Below are 21,317 nucleotides of genomic sequence, written 5' to 3'. Positions count from 1 at the left end.
TGGACAAAAAACAGAGTAGAACAGGTGACCAGCGTACACGGTATGAGAGTAACAGCATTTCCTATTCTAATTTATTAGCTGATAGATAATCAGGCTTATTAAATCAACGCTTCTCCGCTGATTGAAAAGTTCCATCCTCTCTTAATTACAAGCATAGTAGGAAAAACTAATGATCAGAAGTAATTTATGCAACGGAAAAGCCTTCCACTCTCTGGCACTGCACACTAAGGGGAGGAGATTAAGCAGCAGGCGTTGCTCCCTGCCTCAGTGGTCAATGACACAGGTCCTGATCCAGGCTGTGGGGGGACCTGAGAGCAGCTTGTCAGTATCTAAAGTGGGGGGGAATGGACAGGAAAGAAGGGGACAGACTCTTCAGCAGGGTTTGTGGTGATGGAACAAGGGGAAATGTCTTAAGCTTAAAGAGGGGAGATTTAGGTTGGATATAAGGAAAAAGTCAGTGATGGTGGTGAGGCACTGGCACAGGTTGCCCAGTGATGTGGTTAATGCTCCATCCCTGGAGACTTTCAAGGCCAGGCTGATCAGGCCCTGGGCAGCCTGATCCAGCTGTGGTGTCCCTGTGCATTGCAGGGGAGTTGGACTACATGGCCTTTAAAGGTCCCTTCCAGCCCTAAGGATTCCTGTACCCCATGCCATGCTGTGCTGCTGTCCCTGAGGTCATGGGAGCACAGGCCCAGTTAACCCCAATGCACTGGCCCAGGCCATGCAGAGCAAGCAGGAAGGGTGGGTTTTTCTGCTTTCTTTCCAGATCTGAGGCAGTACCACGAACATGAAGGCAACTCTGTCATTTCAACTTTCTCTCAAAATAAAATTAGAGCATGCCCTTCAGTTCTCTTTGAAAGGCATCTGAGCTCAATAAACTCTTTTATCGGGATTAGAGGTGAGGCTGAAAGCAAACGGTCTCTTTTAGCTGATAAAAAAAAAAGCTTTCCATTTCTCAACCTCCCCACCCCCTGGGCTGAGAGTTTCATGCATATTTGACATGTTTTCCATGCAGACAGCAATGCAGCACTTCCACCATCTTTCCTATCCTTTAAAGTGACTCCAGTACACTGTGTTTCTCCCGAGAGCCAATTTATTTCTTAATTGTGTCCGAGCACTCGGGGATTTTCATCTTTACTTCACATATTAATTCACTTAAGAACAGCAGTTATATTATGACCAGAAGGTGTTAGTAGTAAACTCAGAAGTGCTTATGGGTGCTTATGGTATAAGTGCTTATCTCTAATTACCATTGTTCTTACAGTAGAGGCCAGAGGTTTCAACCAAGGTTGGTGATTCTACTGTGCTGAGACAGAGAAGAAAGGCTGTTCCCGGCCCAAGGCACCTTCAGCACTCAATGAAAGCAAACCTGATGGCATGAACTCACACTCTAATTCCTAACAACCCATACTGAAGTCTGAGGGTCACCACTAGGGACATGAAGGCCACAGCAGGCAAAGTTACCCTGAATAAACTTATAATGCAATATTACTTTTTAAGTACTTATATATAAAGTCACAGATCAGCTGCAAGAGATTTTGCTGGCATTTGGGTACTTCTGTGTTTTGTTCTATGCCCTCAAAAACATGCTTTAACTTCTGGCTATGACTGACGTGATCGACAGTTGATCTCTGTAGGTCCCTTCCAACTGAGCCATTCTAACTGCCTAGGAAAAAAAATATCAGGAAATTGAGGTCAAAAGAATCCTGACTTAAGAGAACATTGATTTACAAATGCAACACTACTGCTCAGAAAGTACATTTATTGGCTTGAAAGGGAAATAAAAGTATGATGCTCTTTATAAAGGTACAGTGTTTGGGTTGTGCTTGCAATGATTGCTTTTGGTCAGTAATGAAGTGCAAGGTTAAGTCCCAACACGTGTGGTAATGACAGCAAACACTGATCTAAGTGCAAAGAAAGCAACTGCAAGAAACGCTTATAGAAGAGTACAGCAGGCAGAAAAATGCTTCTAAGGGCATTTTTACTATGCTATTTGTACTCATAGCATCATCTCCTCTTTTGCCACATCATACTACATAAAGAAAGGTAAACAGCTGTTTTGAGTTTCAATGTAAATGTCACCATCACTATCTTTCACTATCTTCCTTAAGTAAGTCTGTACTTCCCTGAAATACAAATTGAGAGAAAAAAATAAGCATAACAAAAGTAAAGCGTGTTATCTGAGATGCATTCAGTCCTAACCAAGTTTGGGAGTCTGCAGACGTGACTGGTTTGTACCACCTACCAACACACCTCCCTTTTACCATTGGTGCCCCTCAGTCCGGTTGCAGTGCAGCTGACTTACAAGCACGTGGCTATAAGCAATTATCAGCCCAAATCATGCTCATCAGTTGTTCTCTCCCTGGACTAGGGCTGTTTGGCGAGTCTACAAATCACAAGTGACTAAGTGCCTGTGGAAGCATATGTCTCTCCCATTTCTCTACAGCTACTCTTTGTACCCTCTAATGCTACGGCAAATTTTGCACAACAAACCCACTGTTAAAAATTCATGTGGAAAAAAGCAAAGTGCCACATTTTAACATGAATTCAAATACACCAACTGGAATGACTGCACCTACCCCAGCCCTCTGAAAGGACTCTGGAACAGAAACTCTGGAAAATTAAATTTCGCAGTCTCTGGAATGAAACAGCAACCCATGATTGGAGGAACTCGAGTGCAAAAGCAGGAAATCAGATTAAATCACTTGTAATCGTGGGTACACAACCATGGCAAAGTCTTTTACTTTCATAGCAGTGCAGTTGTGGAGCTCATAGGGCCTTCAATTGGCACATAAAGATGATGCAATGTAAGTAACACCACCCCCAGCAGGTGCCAATTCATTCTTTGCTCCCAAAGCCATATTGTTCAGCCCCAGGGCAAACACGCAGTAAGGATAAGACAGGTACAAGCTATCCTCAATGGGCAGCACCAATCTTCAGTACAGCCTACTGCCAACTCTTGGCTTCTGCACACCGAGGCTTGCAAAGGAAACAGTTTGTACCTTGCAAAGAGGCAAACGCAATGAGGCAATTAATTCTAGACAGATAAGGAATTATGCAGATGTGAACGTGGTTGTGGTTCACTCCAGTTCTACCTTGCCCATTTTTCCCTCACCTCTTTGATCCCTCTGTTCCACCTTTCTCCAGTGAGGATTTCAGATACTGCTGTCAGTGACTTTTGAAGGGAGCTGCAGCAGATGCAGAGCAAGCAAATGGTGTACTCTGCAGATGAACAACAGTTGGATGTGTTAATTGGTTGCTTAGCCTAACATTTTTCCAAGTGTGTGTAGGAGTCAACGCAGCGGCTCCATTCTACTCTTTGAATCAGTGACCTTGTGCCTAAGAAAGGCAGTCCCGCTTCCCTATGGTTAATCTGTCCATCAGGGATAAAGTGCTCTATTCTGGTCTAAAATGTCTTTTTTTTTTTCCTGTCTACTTAGTACTGCTGCCCTTTCCTATTACTGCAGTCAGCACAGCTCCTGTTACAAGCCAACACAACTTCCGCAGACAGCCTGGCTCTGCCTCTGCCCCAGAAGGTAGTACAGAAGCCTGCAGAAACATTTGCTTTTTCACCCCTTTCTACCTTACTCTGCTAAAGGTCTGGCATGTTCATAACTATGTATGCATGAAGAGATTTCAGATATAACCACATGAGAGATACAGGCGGTGGGAAAAAGAGGAAGAATGCCATGGAATGAAGGGACTCATTGGGCACCATGAGGCCTTTTGCCAAATGAACAAAGGTTAAACTAATCTACCTATTGTAGCCCAAGCTAAAACTGTCCCTCATTATTAAAAAGCTTATATATTTACAGCTAACTTGCATCTGATCATATTCGACATCTACTGCACAGTTATTCTTATACAGACAAATATGCCGTCCTTCTTCTCTAACACAGCAGGAACACCAAGTATGTGCTTTTATTTGCAGAGGAATCTTTCTGGGAAATGGAAGGCCCTTCTCCGCAAGGAAATCTGTCTTAATGGACGCATGAGTCGCTTTCTCTCCCCTCTACTCTTCTGTTTCTATTACTCATTAAACGGATAATTTCCTTTCACAAACACTGGAGTACACATAATATGCAAGCATATTTAGATGGATGATTAATGAAATAATAGCTTCCTGGTTTCCCAGTGCCACGGATGAAACCTGAACCCAGGGCTCCCCAGAGCCACCCCTCCCCAGCAGCCCGGCCGGCCTCTCTCCTTCCCTTTCACGTCCTGCTTAGGCAGCGATGATTTCATCAGAAGCTGCTGATACCAGGTCTAGACAATATAAATCCTTCCCATCTCGCTGGTCTAAGTGTACTTGGAGATCTCCAAGGAGATCCAGAGAATATTCCCTCTGCAGACTACCTCAATCATACTGTTTCTTATGGAAGCCTGCCATGGACAGATCTTGTCAATGGGGATTCCTCAGAAATGCACTGTGGTTTCCTAAGCATCAATGCCCCCAAAGCCCGAGCCAGGAATTTCAGTCAGCACTGCAATGTCCAGCTTGTTCTGGAGAGAAACAATCAATTGGGTGCTAATAAGTCAGCTAGGAAAAATGAACCAACGGGCAACTTGGCAATTTGGGAAGTACTCATATGGCATGTTTATATGTTGGGTAAGTCCTAAATCAGAAACAGACATTCTTACTAGTTTTCAGTACTTAGTTAGAAAGGGCACTTGATGTGTCAGAGTCCGAACTGCACAAACTCTACAAAGCATGCTTTGATCTGCTTTTGGACATGAGCTAGGAATGAGTTATCACTCAGCCTGGTAGCTCACACAGGCATTCTTTCCAGGCAGGGCACAGTTCTGACAACTGAAATCCAGTTTAGGTTTTGATTTCCCTTTAAATCCCTGCCAGAGACCAGAGCTGGAGCTCAGAGAAGCAGGGGGCAGAGGATGGGCTGCCCAGCAGGAGGGCAGTGCTGTGGGGTGCACAGCTGCTCTGAGCCACCTCCATTGAAACCCCAGCCAAGAGGTTGGAGGCACACACACTCTGACCACTGCCCTGCCTTTTCTTTTTGCTGTTTGAAATCAGGCAGGATTATTCTCACTTCTGTCCCACCAGTAACCAACGCTGAATAACAAAGCAGGGACAGGAGGGCAGAGAGTGTTCCTCATCCTTTCACTGGTGGCATCGAGGCCAGCTGACCTCAGAGAGGAGGAGGATGGATGAGACGGACTGTAGAGCAGTCAGCGTGCTCCTTTCCTGTGCCCATGGTTGCAGGAGGTGCTTAAGGCAAAAATACCTCCTATGTGAATCTGAAAATCCAGTAATTCCCAGCTGAGGTCAAGAGCGATGATATCTCCTGCTGGTAGCAGCAGACACTGTGCTATCAAGGATGCAAACTCATTCCAACCTACCCAAGTCTTCTGAAGGACTCATTCATTGCTGCCTGGGCTCTTCTGCAGCCTGAAATGGCACAGACTGGGCATAAGCTCAGACTAACACAGAAAATTCTCAGGCAGAAAATTCTGGAGAAAATGAAAATGGATGATGTAAGACACAAGAGCTGCGAGCAGAAGAAAGCAATAAACTGCACTGTTTTCCAGCTTAAAAACCTTTTGCATTGCGTGCTATTTGAGTTTTTCCCTCCATACCAATTTTGTTTATTTACACATATATACCAAAATAAACCTGCGCACACAAGTCTAAATATGTACTTGTTCAATAACATGAAATATGGGAATATAAGACTAAGTACAGCAAGCTGACTGGCTTGTGCAGCGACAGAGATTGCAAGTTGATACCTCTGAGGTCTGAAGGCTTTCCCAGCGCTCCTGTCTTCCAATCACTTCAGCTCTAAATGTGCAAGTAGAGCTACACAGTGAGGACCTAAAGCTACAGCACGGCCTGGCTCAGCACTGATATCCTCAGGCACACTGACACCAACCACTGGGGCCTGCCCCACTCCTCAGACCCCAAACTGGGATGACAATGAACTGCCAGCTTTAAAGGAGGAGCCAACGCGTCTCTGCTGTCCAAGATCTACACTCTGCCAGGTTCCTAAAACAGGTCACAACTGGCTTTCAGTAAATCACTTTTACATTATACACTGCATCTATTGTATCAGAAATCCCCTATCTACCACGTGTAATATATATATGTGCATATATATATATATATATATATATATACATATTTAAAGAGAATTTCTCTAATTTCAGGAGCAAAGTGGAAACAGACCATCAAGGTGGTACATTTCCTCTCAAGTTCCTGTATAATTTTCAGGACTAAGTGATGCTGAAGCTTTGACCCAATGCAGTGAGTAGGAATGATGTGTAGAACTCACAGCAACATACATCTTTTTCCCCTTTTACTCCTAAGACTTTGAAAAAGAACTTGTATTTCCCATCCCCTGGCAACAATCTCATGGCCTATGGAGCTCGTGTACAAAAGAGGAGCAGGAAAGCTACTGCCCTCCCATGCAGGTTACAAGCAGAATGCTGCACAGAAGGAAGCCACGAGCTGACTGCCCACTGCAGAGCTCATGGCTAAACTGCAGGCACCCTCACTTGCTTTGACTGCACCCACAGACCTCAGAGGTGTTTCCTATGGTCAGAGTGCTGCTCACATCAGGATTCTGGCCGCATCTCTGCCCGGTGCGACGTGACGAGCAGTCCCAGCAGAGCAGAGGGCACAGCTTGCTGGTGGATCCACACTGTGCAGCCGTGTGCAAGATGAGCTCAGAGAATTATTTTTAGAGACTAATTCTTACACAGAAGCAATATCACCCACTCCGCTTTCCCTTCCCTTTCATGCTTCACTGGCATTAACTCATTTGTTAATAATGTCCATCTGTGATGGTCCATTTTTATATTCATATATTTCATGGCCGATTACAGGCTTTTAGGGAGCTCTCTACACTTCAGCTCCATACAGTGAAAGATCTACCTATATACCTCTACATCACCCGAAGGAGTAGCAGGACCCCAGCACACAAACACCAAGGCAGGAATGAATGGAAGCTTTGTATAGGGATATCTCAGGGTCTTCACACCCGAGGAGTGCCATTAGTGCATACCTCAGCCCAAATACCAGAAGAGATTACCTATCTGATCAACAGGGATGGACCAACAATAGGAAGTCTATTAGCGAGCGGCTCTGAGCAGCTCAGGGCAATTAGCAGCTGACTGATTAGCCTGTCGGGGACAGTCAGACTTTCTCAAATCTCATTTTCAATAAACTGTTAAAAGCCAATACTACACAGAATGAAAATTCAATTCCGGGTAAGGGGAGGAAAAGAAAAAGCTAATTATTCTTCTACAGCATCATTGATCCTTCCCCATCTCCTTTAATATATAACACCTTGCTCTTGGTTAGACTATTCATGTATAGATTTCCAACAAAGATAATCTGAGGGAAAGGAAGGGAACCAAAAACCAGTTCTACATACCAAGATGCACAGAATTTTAAATACTAAACCACAGATAAATAGCTCTCAAACGCTATGGGATCTCCACAGAAGAGAAATAAGTTCAAAGAGTCAGTAGAAAAAATACCCTGTTTGGGATGAACCTGTATCAGCTCCTTTACAGTCCCATGCTGCTAGGAGAAGCCCTCCAGCTCTACCTGCTGTGCCAGTGGTAATGCCACATGCATGCAACAACTGCGTGGCCAGAGCATGAGGACATTTTACTGTGCATGGGTAAAGGAAAGTGGCAGAAAGAGAGAAATACATGTAAATAAATATATTTATTTATATGTTATATAAATAAATATAAATAATAAATGCATTTGTTTATCAGAGCTCTTTTTAAGTTAGCTTCTTTCAGCAATATTGTTCCAAAGCGGATGCCCAAATACTTGATCCAAGATAGCAGCAATACGGTATGGGATGAAAAATGCCAGCAAAGTGCATGAGCCAGCTGAAGAATCCATGTTGTGTGCCTTGAAGTTTCCTTGTAGTTAAAGAAAACCACAAACCATAAAGCAGAGAGGTAACAGCAGAGGGTGAGCTGTACAACAACCTGCTGGTAGGTAAGAGGCAGGCACTGCACACCAGGCAAAGCAGCGCAAAGTGGGCTCTGCCCAGCTGACACAGCACCTCACCCTGCTCTCCTGGAGGGCTGCAGCTGCCCAGGGAGAGGAAGAGGAGAATGAACACTGAGGGGCATCCTGAACCTGCACAGCCTCCAGCTCGTGCTGTCTCACCTTCAACACAGTGAAAATGGCTCACTGCTGGCATGCTGAGGACTAACACCTTGCTGTTAGCTCATCCCAACTGAAAACAACGTGAAAACATGCAATTAGTCAGAAAAGCTACACAAAGGGGGAAAGAAACTGACTACAACAGTGCCAGAGATTCAGTGAAATAAAGCAGGCAATGCAAATCATGGGAAGAACTAAACCCTGCAGACAGAGCATCTCCCAGCTCTCCAAGAAACACCCACTGCTATTGCACGTGTTCATTTATAAGTGCATAGTCTCCACGTTCTATTTCAAGGGTGCTCGCAATGACTTCCTGTTGTTGTTTTTAATCAGAAAAGACAGGCTGATTACTTTTGTTTTGGTGATTATTCACCAAACAGAGGAGGGCTGCATCAACTTTGGCTCAGCTGAGACTTGAACAGAATTCGCTCTGCTTGTGCCTGCCAGCGCGACGCAAGCACCAGCTCAGAACGCACTCACCACTCCCTGTTTCCTACCCCATGCAAGCCAGCTTTCAGCTCAACCAGCTTTCACCAACCGCATTTACACGTGCAAGCTGTGAGCACAAGGAGGCATGGCTGGGTCTGGCTGCTTGGGGTCCAACACAGGGCCCCAAATCTGGACACAGCTGCATCCACAAACCCAGCAGCACGTATGGACATGTCAAACTGGGACATCCACAGAGCTCATCTGCGGCCACACTCCACAATGCCAAAGCTGCAGAGCTCCTACTTTAATGCTTCAGAAATGCTTTAAGATATTTGCTCTCCATGAAGTAATTGTTTCTAAAAGGGAGATTTCTTCCCTCCAGGAGGAGCTTTCTAACAGTCTGGTATTTTTTTACTGAGCACTGCATGTTTTCCAAGTCCATTGGCATTGTTTACTTCCCCTAAAATCATTACCAGGCCCACAGATACGATAGCAAGATGTTTTCCTAATGTTGTTCCACATTTTTGTGGGCTGTTTTTCAACCCGTTGGCTCTGAGCTCTCTTTGCTGTCACAAAGTACACAGATCACAGCATCTCCTGCTCCACAAGCAGACAACCCGCTCTCATGGAAAGCAACAGGAGCTCTGCCACCAGCAGCAAACTGCATCAAAAGTAACAAGCTGAAACAGAAGTTGGGATATTGTCTCCTTGAGTAAGACCCTGGCACCAGGATACCTGGCCAAGCACCAACAGTGCCCTGATGACCTGTACTGTTTGCATGGCTCAAACAAGGATTGAAGCTGCAAGAAGCACCATCTCTCAGTACTTTATTTCTAACAGCACAAAACAGTAACAACAACAACAAATTCTAGTAAAGCTACACACTCTTTTGTTACAGTTACTACACACTCTTTTTGTTACAGTTATAAAAGCTTACTTCTCTTTCTCCTTCAATAAAAGGCAGCAGACAGCTGAGGGTCCCACACAGTGCGGCGTTCCCACCTGCATGAGCACAGTGCATCCATGGCTTTCACTCCCTGCAGTGCTCTGCAGGGCAGCTGGTGGGCTCGGGCTCCAGCCCAGCAAGAAGAAAGGTGATGCTGGCTAACCAGGAGCACCTCACTGCCATGTAAAGCAACCAAGAGCTGGTTTTCCTCTTTTTTTTCCCTTTCTCTTTGGAAGCATCAGCTGTTTGTCAGCACACACAAACACCCAGCAAGCAAAGTGCCTAAGAGAAAGCAGAGAACCAAGTGACCTGTGAAATAGACCCATTTAAAGCCAGCTTCCACACTGGGCTGTTTCAGAGAAGCAGGCTTCTCTTTTACATGAACAGCAGACAGGATGATCAAGCAATGAATGAGAAGGAAGGAAGACAACAAATCCACTTGTGCCTTCCATGCCAGCTAGTGGCAGATGAAGCATTTTCCTATCACCACCCCATGATAACCTCCAGCAGTGCAGGAGCTTCCTCTGCAACCAGGACAGGGGATGGATGTGGTTTAGATGGCAGGAAGATGCCAGCTTTGCCTTTTCCCAACTTATTCAGCAACCACTAAGAGAATGAACAGCCATAATACAAATTATGGGCTTTTCTGGATCATGACTTCACTGCAGCCATCCCTGTCCCAGGAGGGAATGTTACATATGCAACTGCTTAACAAGACCAAAAGGATAAGCTCCAGGTAAAGCACAGCATCACCTGCTCACGCCACAAGCAGAGCCCGTTTCCGAGCCCCAAGCACAGCTCTCTTGCAGACCTGTCAGGACTGTTTGAGGCCGCGGTTCTTTTCAGAGCATAGAGCTGCTGATAGAAGAGCTGCTGCTTCAGAACCAAAACATCCACACATTGAGTAATTTCTTATAATGTAAGTGGCAAGAAGCCAGCTGAGATTTTTCTGAATCAATGCGCGTCTCTTCATAAACTCCATTTATTTGTAAAACACTGATAAAAAACAGGAAGCAACTTCTAGAGCTGCCTTCAGCCCATTATTTTTCACTTCCAAGAGAAAGCCTTTCCCAGCCCGGTGAGGAATGCTGGACTGCAGAGCAGCAGCAGCAAATGATCTGCCACAACGTGCCATTTTTCATCGAGTTTTTACATCAGCTGGCACAAGAGAACTCGATTTTCTTTAGAACGCCTGCATTCCTTCCTGTCCTGGGGAATACTTAACAGTCCTCTGGTGCTGCTGCGTTAAGGACTCATGCACGGTACGTTAGCTTAATAACTCTGTCTTTGGGATACAAGATGGCATGTCATATTCAATCTACCACAGAAACCGCTCCAGTCAGGTGGAAACAGTCATTGATGGCAGTGTTGGTTTGTAAAATGATTGCACTATTTCACTGTGTCTCATTTGACTGCTTTATCGAACCCCGGGTTTTCCACTAAGTAGTCTGGACTCCGTTATCTACACAAAGAAGAATGGCTATGCACAGATAAGGAAGGGCAAAGAGCAGAATCCTACAGCACATGTTCAGGCTTCAGTCCCTGTTTGCATCTCCTGTGCAGACAGGACTGAAGGTTTTATTATTGCTTTCTTTCCTCTCTTCATCCTGTTGCCCACTGCTTCAAAGGGCCACTTCTGGAGAGGCTGTTCCTTGCACGTACCGCTGTCCAGAACATAAGCAGTGATGGGGGCTGGGATAAAAGGTGTGCAAGACAAGGCACTGAAGCAGCCTTAGGTTCACACCCCACATCCAAGCTCTGAACCGAATTACTTTTGCATTTTCACGAGTTTCATGATTATTTCTCAGGGTTCCACAATCAAGATGTACAGATCTACAGATCTAGATCCTGTTCTCACGGTTGCATCACCAGTAGCTTTTACAAGGCCTATGTACATAGTGCCCCTTCCATGTGGTCAGTTTTGTCACCGAGAAGAAGCACAGCAGTCCCACCTCTCCCACAGCCCTGCTTCTCCACCATACTCCCTCCTCCTGACTCTTTCCAGCTTCCTGCAGTGCTTCTCTCCATGTAGCAAAATTCAGCATGAAGACACAACGGGTATAGGAGAATAAGCCGTGCTGGGCAATACTGCTATAGAATTGCTGACAACATCAAAATTAAACCCCAAACTTGAAGTGCTCCTTTGTCCACTGCATGCTCTTGGTATAATGCAGCACTTCCCCAAAGCACTGGCTCCAAGTCTCATCATTTGAGTTCTTCTGCTCAGTGGGCGAATGCAGCTAACCAGCTCCTCCCTGTTGGCAATGGAAATCAGAGGGCTAATAATGAAGGAATTTTCTAACGCACAGCTTGGCAACTTGTCAAGGAATACATCTATTGTGTGTTCAGGGTAATTTTATCAAATTAGCCTTACTTCACCATTTCCTCTTTCCCTACTCGTGTAATTACAAACATCACATGGTCGACATTAAAACTTTCTTTCAGAGTAAATTCAAAGCGAAACCAACCCAACCACTGAAAATTCCACACATCACTGCAAAAACCTCAACCTCTCCAAAAATATTATTACAAACACTATTTTTACCATCTCGATGGGTTTACCCCCTCCCCCAGCCTGGCATAACTCCACTCTCAGATTGCAAATCCTACTCATGTATTTCTTTTTACAATAAGATCTGCCGATTCAAAGTAAAATCTTTATGCTTAAATGGATTTGCCTATCCACTGATGGGGTTGGTACAGGGCTCACACATGTACTCCTCACAAGAGATGACTGCAAGAGTGTTGCAGCACAAGCAAATGAACACGGAAGCCTGTAAGACCCTATATGAGTATTTAAGGGGTGTGCCTGCCCCTGTACCATCTGTGGGATAAGAGCAGGGTACCTGTGCACTCCACTTGCACTCCATTCTTTTCTGTTTTGCTTTTGTTTTCATTTCCTATGTATACTGTAAGAGCTAGAAAATATCTCATATGGAACTGATAACAGACATAGTGGAATTCAAGTATTTACCACAGGGGAATCAGTCATGCAGTGCCTTTTCCTGCCAGCAATCATATGTTCCCAGCACAGACAGTATTATCATGTATGAGCAAGGCCACGTATCATTGCTGTTTCTACTTGGGAAGTACCAGGCTTTGAGCTGTAACAACTATCTAAACACACACTCAGAACCCATCCAAAAACACCCAGCCCTTCAGACCTCCATGCTAAACTTCTAACTTAAAGAGATGCATTGCGTGCTCAAACTCATGCAATAATATCTGCAACACTTCAGTCTCATTCATTACAACAGTAAATCACGTCAAACACCACCACCTATAAGGACCGAGGCTGCAAAGCCAATTTCTATTAGTTCCATTTCTGACCGAGCCTCTTTGTGGAAGTGTTCTGACTGTCTGCACTGCTGGAATCACCCAGCCTGACGCCCGGCTGCGCCTGTTGGTCATCCCATCCCAGCAGAAGGTGCCATGCCAAGCCAGCACGCTCGGGGGTCCTTACAGAGGGAAAGGGCGTATCAGTGATGATTGCTTTCAGCATGGAACAAGCACTGGTGGAAAGCGCATACCAATTTAATTTAACAGAAGGGATTCACATCACGGCACGCAGTTGTCCATTAACAGAACAAACCCCTGTCCCCCTCCCTTCTCCAGTTGGCAATTGCAGCAAATCTTCCATGAAAATACATTTCCTGTAATGTTCTGGTCATGGTCGGCAAGAGCTGCAACCCATTTCCATAATGCCACCATGTGGAAAATTGCCTTGGCTGTTAAAATGGACTAATGCAAAGGGTTTTTTTTTCTTTCTTTCTTTCTACATGTTGAAGGCATCAATTCCCTTCCAAAAGCTCCAGTTTTCAGAATATTAACAGGTCATCTCCCAGCAATAAGGCTGAGGCCTTGGACTACAAAGATGGCGATTCAAAGAGCTTTAAAGAAAAGAATAAAATAGAAAAAGAAAAAAAAACCAACCATTCCCAAGGGGAACGGTTGATAGGACAAGGGGAAATGGTTCTAAACCGAGACAGGGGAGGTTTAGGTTGGATCTTAGGAGGAAGTTTTTCACCCAGAGGGTGGTGACGCACTGTTCACAGGTTGCCCAAGGAGGCTGTGGATGCCCCATCCCTGCAGGCATTCAAGGCCAGGCTGGATGTGGCTCTGGGCAGCCTGGGCTGCTGGTTGGTGACCCTGCAGATAGCAGGGGGTAGGACCGGATGAGCACTGTGGGCCTTTGCAACCCAAGTCATTCTGTGATTCTGTGATAAGGCTTCAGAGGCACTGACTGGTCTCCATAATGAATTCCCTGTTTCTAAGTTCCATATGATCAAAACAAAAAACCTGCCATCTCTGGACACCCACTGCTAATAATTCATGCAGTGGAAACTCAAGTGCTTCTCAAAATCAGGCCAAAGGTATCTCAAGCTGGGCATTAGATTACAGATATATTAAAAACGTAAGATAGAAGGCTTGTGTCGGCTTCGCAAAACTAGAACATAACAGAAAACAGGTCCAGCAATCTTTAATCCCCAGGTGCCACTTCATCAATAGGTCAATTTAGGATTACTCAACAAGAAGGAAAGTTCATTGTAAAAGTTAAGAATGAGTCATCAAAGAGAAAAGAGAACCTATTTATACGGAGGGAAATACTTAAGCTTCAAATAACCAATAAACCACAAAAAAAAATGGATACTGGTGAGCACATAAATGCTTTAAAACAAACATTTTTGTGATTCAGTACTTGACTACTAAACTCTCCTGGCTGTGACTCCCAAGCACAAAGCTGTGTCCAAGGCAATATGTCTAGAAATACAACTATGAGCTTTCCAATTTTTCCCTTGCTTGCCCAAGGAAGAAATGAAGAGGTATCTCAGCTATATCTACATGAACAAAAAGTCTATGTTATATCTTTCTTTCTCTTGGAAAATCATCTATTTATTTTCTGGGAAAAGGACTCTATCCGTGGCCTCTTTTCATTCTCAAGATGCAGCAAGGGAAGAAAACACAAGGGAAGAAATACATGCATCCTTCAGAGCACTCTGCATTCCACGTGCACCAAACAGAACCAGGTGGGCACAGGGTGTTGCACACAAGGGTAATGTGGTTAAGACACACCACATGTTTCTGAGGGGATACTGTTAGAGGGGTGCAGAAGGAATTCTACACCACTCTGATTTCTTTCTGCATCATCTTGGGTTTCTATTTGTCACACCACACAAAACATTGCCTTAAACCGCCCTCGTAGTACATGAGAAACTGGAATTTAACAAGGTCCTATCATTCCTGTGGACAAGAACACCTTCAGTAACTACAAGCAGGTCCAGCCTGAAGACTAATATTTATATTTTCTGAATGACAGCTATGAAATTTGTTCACATCCCAGCAAGCAACACAACAAATTAACTGCTGTGGAAACACAAAATTAAAACCAGATGTTGTAAGCAAGGCCAGCACCTGGATGGAACGCATTTCTTCCTTCTCTTTTCTTGGTATAGGCAGCAGCATGACTTTTCCTCTGCAAAAGCCATCCCATGCTCAGCCATCTGCTCCCTGCTGGGTCCAGCAGAGCTGGGGGGAATTTTGGTCAAAGGGGACAGTTGAGCTGCTTGCAGCTCTTACCTCTCTGTAAGCTAAGTCTCAGTGGACTCCAGGCTTGTATCCAAGGTGATTTGCAATCAGTCTGCAACGCCTTTTGCAACCGTTGCCTGCAAGATCCTTCTTGTCTCCTGCCCACTGCCAGTGCTGATAAACAAGCAAAAAAAGCTAATGGGAGCACGTTTTAAAGTTATACTGGGTTACAGCAGTTGCAGAATCCAAGTTAAAAGGCACTTCTTGGCCCTACAGTCATGTAGGGCCACGTGCTTTCTTTAAACTTTTCCAGGTCAACTTTCTGACCTCTTCCTCAAAACTGAAGTATTTTGCAAGAAAGACTCTGAAGATAGAAGCAAATTGGTAATTTTTTTGTTGTTCTGTGTTACAAAAATGGGCACATCCTATTCTGTTTCACTGCAACATTCCGAAGCAAATTAAAGCAGAGCCAGGACTCCAGAATCTTAGCAAACTTCTGTAATGCTGAATAAAATGGTTAAAATGCATATGTTCTTTTTCAGACATGTCTACCAGCTCCTGCCCACAGAACAGCTTAGTATCTGCTGAGGGTAACAAACAAAACAACAAAGGTAACGTCTCCTACTTTATGATGCTGGCCCCCAGCATCAGATGTGGATATTGGTGGGATGGCAGCAGAGGCTGAGCCTTCCCACCAGTATCCCATTACATGTTGTAGCTGTGTGACAGACGGCAGCAGAGGGGCAGTCTGACAAGCGGTGGCTGGTGTGGAAGTGAGGATGGAGTAAAGGGGTGGGACTGAATTCTTCCATGGGGAAAATATGGCACCCAATGACAACCATAGATGCTGCTGAACACTGATGGAGACCAAGCAGGGATGCAGCACAATATCTTTTTGTGTCCGTTGTAGTTCCCATGGAAATGAATAGCAGGCATTACTTTCAGAGACACCCTATGCAGTTTGGCTGAAACTGAAAGTCGCCTCCTCTTCCCTAATCTCCGGAACCACAGCAGCCCTTCTTTTTCTCTAATCATTATTAACAATCTTGCAACGATCGTCATCCCCACTACATCAAAGGTGTTACTCATCCCAAATTGCCGAGCAAATCGAAGAAAATGTTCTGCCTGACTCATGAGCTGGCTCACACACCTACTGCTGGGGCCTGCCTGTCCTTCCTAGAGCAGCACATTTATGGCTTTTATGCTTTTATGATACATGACGCCCAGTTCAATCATTTTCAGCACTGTGCTGAAGAACTGATCAAGGGACACATCCAAAGGCACGCTGCAGTACCAGGAGGTCAGGGGTGGCTCTGTGAGAAAGAAGATCCAGGAAAATGAGATCCGCAAAGGCATTTGCTCTGTAAGAAGCCTCAGACATTTTTACTGTCTTCCATCAACCTATGATCCCACCCAGTTATAGTTATCATTTCTTTTTTAACCCAATGTGACAAAGACACTACAAAGAATTTCCCCTTTCTTTCACATTTTCTCCTCCAATATTGACAACAGTCCTTTACCATTGAGGGTGCACTCAACCCCACTGTCCACGTCACCCACAAAGGTGTTCAATAACACTGCTCCCAACACCGACCCCTGAGGAGCCACTCATCACCAGTCTCCACTTGGCCACAGATCACTCTCTGAATGTGACCTTATCCAGCAAGTGGACCATCCATCAAATCCATTATTCTCTGATTTGGAGACCGGGATATCATGTGGGACAGCATCAAATGTTTTGCACAAGTCCAGGTAGGTGACATCACTTGCTCTTCCTTTATCCACTGTAACTCCATCATAAAAGGCCATCAAATTTGTCAGGCATACCTGATAATGAATGTTAATGATGTAGCACGCAGCAGCATGGCAATAACCTGTGCTAGAATTCCTGTTAGACAATCACACAAACAGCAACAATCACACAGCTTTCCGTGCAAACAACTGCTTTGAACAAAGCTGACACAACAGACCAAGTGAGAAAAAGCCAACATCACATTTCCTCTTCCTCTCTGTATGACTTCAGCACAGAAAAGGACTCCACCACCAAAATAACACACCTTGGCTGCAGAGTTGTGCAGAGTACACAGCATACAGCCTTAGTACTCACTCAGAGCCATTCCTGACTCAGAGTTTCAAAATGGAGGAAATAAATACTTTCATTTTTGCCCGCTATCATCTTTTTTTGATAGGTGATGTAGTAAAGCACAGCAATAGCAGCCAACCACCCAAGGAGAAGGTACTCTTTAAAATGGAGCCCAGCAGGTTGCTCTGACAGAGCCTGGGACATACTTGTCCTCAGAGACACAGCCAGACAGGTGCCTGTGTGACAACACCCAGAGGAGAAGGTTTGTCCCATCTTATGCAGGGAGCTGAGCACCCCCAGATGAACCCAGCACAGCGCGAGGTGTGACCCTGTTAGAGGCGATGGATGAATCCTCCTGCCTCCGCTCTCTCCAGGAGGGAAACTGGAGATGTTTTTGCTCGTTTCATAGTCTGCACATATTCACTCATTTGGTTATCAAAATATTAGCCGAGGGTGATATGGTAATGTTGTTCCACTGACAACAAATGACTAGACTGCATTTACAACAAGACATGGCTGCAGGCAATGTGCTGCTGCTTCTGTCAGGAACACTTCTCCTCCTGCTCCCTCCCTGCTTGTTTCAGGACTGTCAGTCTTCTGCAAGCAAGGAGTGAACAACCATAAAACAACCGCGATGACTGGGAAAGCTGCTCCCTCTTTCCATTTAAACACAACTTTATATATGTTCTATCTATGCATGGCATATAATGTGCCTACTTTTCTTTTTATGACTTAGAAATAAAAATAAATGTAGTGGATTTTTACTGTGTACTTGCGCTGATCAGTGAATGTCATAAAATACTGAGCTGGGCACAGCTCTGGATAATCAGTAACTCGGCAGGTGCCAGCTGTGCAGCCACATGGTGCCAGGCAGCTTCGTTCCTCACTGCCTTCCTTGTGACATGGGCACAAAGGATGGATCCAGAACTGAACTCCATGACACGTATGCTGGGACAAATGGGATTCAGTGATTCACTGACATTAAACTCCTTTTGCATCAACTCCTATACTCTCCTTCTTTACAGCAAGGTGATTTCATTGAATTCAGCTAACTCACGCCCAGCTTTGGGTTAGTTCAATGTGAACTTGAATTAAACCACGTAAATACCAACTTCCAAGGAAAAGCAATGCACACCAACATACTGCACCATATCTCATTAAAACACTTTGGAGAGAAGCAGTTCTTCAATTACCAATTTACCAGTGCTGCTTGAACAGACTTGCTTCAAATAAAAACCATTGCTAGTTATTTCCAAAACAAAACCAAAGGGCAGGTATTGAAATACAAAGAAAATGGCAGAGGTAACATTATCCTTCCTGGTGCTTCAGGTCCTGCCCTGGGCTGACAACATGAAATATATCTGGGCCTCCTGGGAGGCTGGAGCAGAAAGGGGCTCTCCTGCAGTCCTGCACGTGGCACAGTGCTATGAGACAACTGATGGGATCTTCCCTGATGGTGCTGTGCTCTGAGTACCCATCATACAGCTGCCGCCCACAAAGTGATCTTCTTCCTCCTTGAAATGGGAAAACAGAAAACACCAGGGAAAGCACAGGCCTGAGCAGTTTGAGAACCAGCAAACAACTTCCCAATTCCTCCTTCCCTGTTCCATAATTGAAGACATTTCAGCAAAGGGAGAAGTGGGCACATCTGCTGAGAGGGAGGAAGCAGTGACAGCAGCACTTTGTGGACTCTCATGCTCTACTGTCATTTTACTTCACGCTGTGTCACTGTGCTGTTTCCCTTAAAGACCAACGCTGTCCAACTCGCTGCCATACAGACATGGAGAAGGCCAGGCACTGGGATGGAATGCCCAGGGAGGTGGTAGAGTCACCGACCCTGGGGGTGTTCAAGGAACGACTGGATGTTGTGTTGAGGGACATGGTTTAGTGGGAGCTATTGGTAATAGGATCTGGTATTGGTATTGGTAATAGGACTGGATGATCTTTTAAGTCTTTTCCAACCTTGGTGATTCTGTGATTCCCTTCCTTGGGTAAGGAAGAACAACAGAGAGTGACTGAAAGTTTATGGGGGAAATAAATGGTTGTGGACTGCAGAAGGTAATACTAACTTTGCCCCTTTGTGCAGCACTTACTTCCTTTACAATCAAACCTCAAACTCTATTCTCAAATGTTTTCTAGAATCTCTACAATCTGTTAATTTTCCTTCTGGGGAAAGGTGGAGCCAGAAAGTGAGAGGAAATAGTAATCCCTGCTTCCCTTTATGCGTCTCCAGTTTCCAACAGATGGCTCTTTCCTTATTAACTAATCTCTCTGCAGATTCCCAGCCACACAGCAGCGTGGGATACAGCAAAGAGAAAAGATAATAGGGCAGCTCCCTTCTAAGTCCCTTAAATATGTATTGGAGACGATGGACATCACAAAGCAAGGGGGAGGAGGGCATGGGGGGTGTTAAGCAACACACTTCGATTATGTCACCTATAAAACATTCCTCTACTGCATTGTTTCCATCACTGGTCCTTGGTGTGATTCTGGCCCACCTGGTCAGTGTCCTCCCAAACAAACCTTCAACAGAAGACAGGGAACAAAAGCTCTACATTCTCAACAGGCACCTCATCTACAGGAAAGATATTCAAAGATATTCAAGGCATCTGAACACCTCCAAGGGAATTACATGTATGATTTCTGCTTAGCATGGTAGGCTTATTTGTAGTGTTTCTATGTAAGGTTCAAACAGCGCATAAACTAATTCCCATACCTGCATTTCTTTTTAACAGCTTAGCAACAACAGAAATAAATGTTTCTAACTAAGGAGCAGTCAGTAGAGACTCAAACATGTAAGGTTCCTGTCAGTTTACCTGGAATTCTGGTGTTTATGAAGTAGTTTCAGTTCTTGGGTCCTGACAGAACGACTGACACCGAGATGCAGTTCAGCAGGAGAACATGAATGCTGTCACTAACACCACTGGAACGCCCTCTGTACTTAGTTTGAGCTGCTCACAGACAGGACCATGCAGAAAAGCTTCACCACAATTTCATCCATTACACGCATATCCACACAGTTAGAGGACTCATACCACGGACACTACTTGCAAATACTCAGTTTTAATCCAGCCCAACCACACTCCACATAATGCACAAATCCCTGTGGAAAAGGCAGCATGCTGCATGCCAAAATAAGACTGTGCTGGAATTAAAAACACTGCTTTATTCTGTTTCCACCTCCGTGCTCCCATTCAGGGCACACTGACTGCTCTCTTGAAGTGTCATTGCGAGGGGCAAGAGGCAACAACTGGCAGAACATACAGAGAGGCTGTCACTGTTTGATGGAAGCATGACCACCTCTCCAGAGCTCCTTGCCAGTATAAGTAATCTGGGCCTCTATAGTCTTTGGAAGAGGTTTCTAATAATGCATTTCCTGCCAAAATTTAGCAATACAAGTCAACATTCAGCAGCAATTCAAGCATGCTTTGTGGGATGGCATAAAACTGCTTTTTTCTTTTTCCTTTTGCAGTAATGCTGCTGCTTAAGTCAAGTGCTTGGCACTGGGGTGACATAGATGTCATTCCTTTATCTGCTGAAGGAGATGAAAATGAAAGCAAAGAACGAACCCTGCTCTTCCACCTCGCCCCTTCAGATTCCACAACTGAAGGGGAAAAAAACACAAGAACCTCTCTTGCTATTGAGAACACCATTATATCTCCCTTTACAAAAACAACAAAACCCTCAAAAAAACACCCAACCAAACAAAACCAAACAAAAAATCCACACAGAAAAGCACAGTCCTGAGGGATGCTTTGTAGCTTCCTGCTGAGGACTGGCTGCTCCAGGAAATGTGTGTGAGCAGCTGAATATGGTCACACTGAACTTAATGCCTGTATCCCGCAAAGCAAGAAGGCTACAGAGCCCAGAAGCTGGGCAGCAGGCTGCACATCTATAGCAATTCTTATAAAGCTCATCCAGTGACAGAAAGCTTTCTCCCAAAAGGTGCTGCTCCAGAAGTTGCTTTTTCAGCCCCTTTGGCACGTGCACCGTGTCCATCCAAGCTTCCCACAGCCCAAGCCTCCCATATCTCTGGTCATGGAAACAGAAAGCTGGATGTGTAGCAACCAAACACAGATAACAACCTCCGTAAGACAGCATCGTAACAAACTTAACGGAGTAAGAGTGCAACCTCACTGAGGATGTGCAGAACTCAGCCAGGAAAAGCTGAAGGTAAATGGAGGTTC

At 44.9% G+C, this 21,317-nt stretch overlaps 1 protein-coding gene across 3 annotated transcripts in view; it reads right to left on the bottom strand.

Moving 5' to 3' along the window:
* The window catches only part of HS6ST1 (heparan sulfate 6-O-sulfotransferase 1), a 142,349-nt gene that overhangs the window by 108,494 nt on the left and 12,538 nt on the right, over positions 1 to 21,317 (bottom strand). Inside the window, exon 2 of one of the 3 annotated variants that reach the window (XM_085512562.1) lies at positions 11,545 to 11,776. The exons of the other annotated variants lie outside the window; for them this stretch is intronic. Coding sequence (XP_085368688.1) covers positions 11,560 to 11,776 — 217 coding nt within the window. The 3' untranslated portion in view covers positions 11,545 to 11,559. Of the gene's footprint in view, positions 1 to 11,544; positions 11,777 to 21,317 lie in introns of those variants that run through there. 3 annotated transcript variants of the gene reach the window in all.

This window comes from Coturnix japonica, chromosome 12 (genome assembly GCF_054131305.1).
Source record: "Coturnix japonica strain WE chromosome 12, WE-NBRP24, whole genome shotgun sequence".
In the NCBI taxonomy this organism is placed as follows: Eukaryota; Metazoa; Chordata; class Aves; order Galliformes; family Phasianidae; genus Coturnix; species Coturnix japonica.
This window is presented reverse-complemented; position numbering and strand designations above follow the sequence as displayed.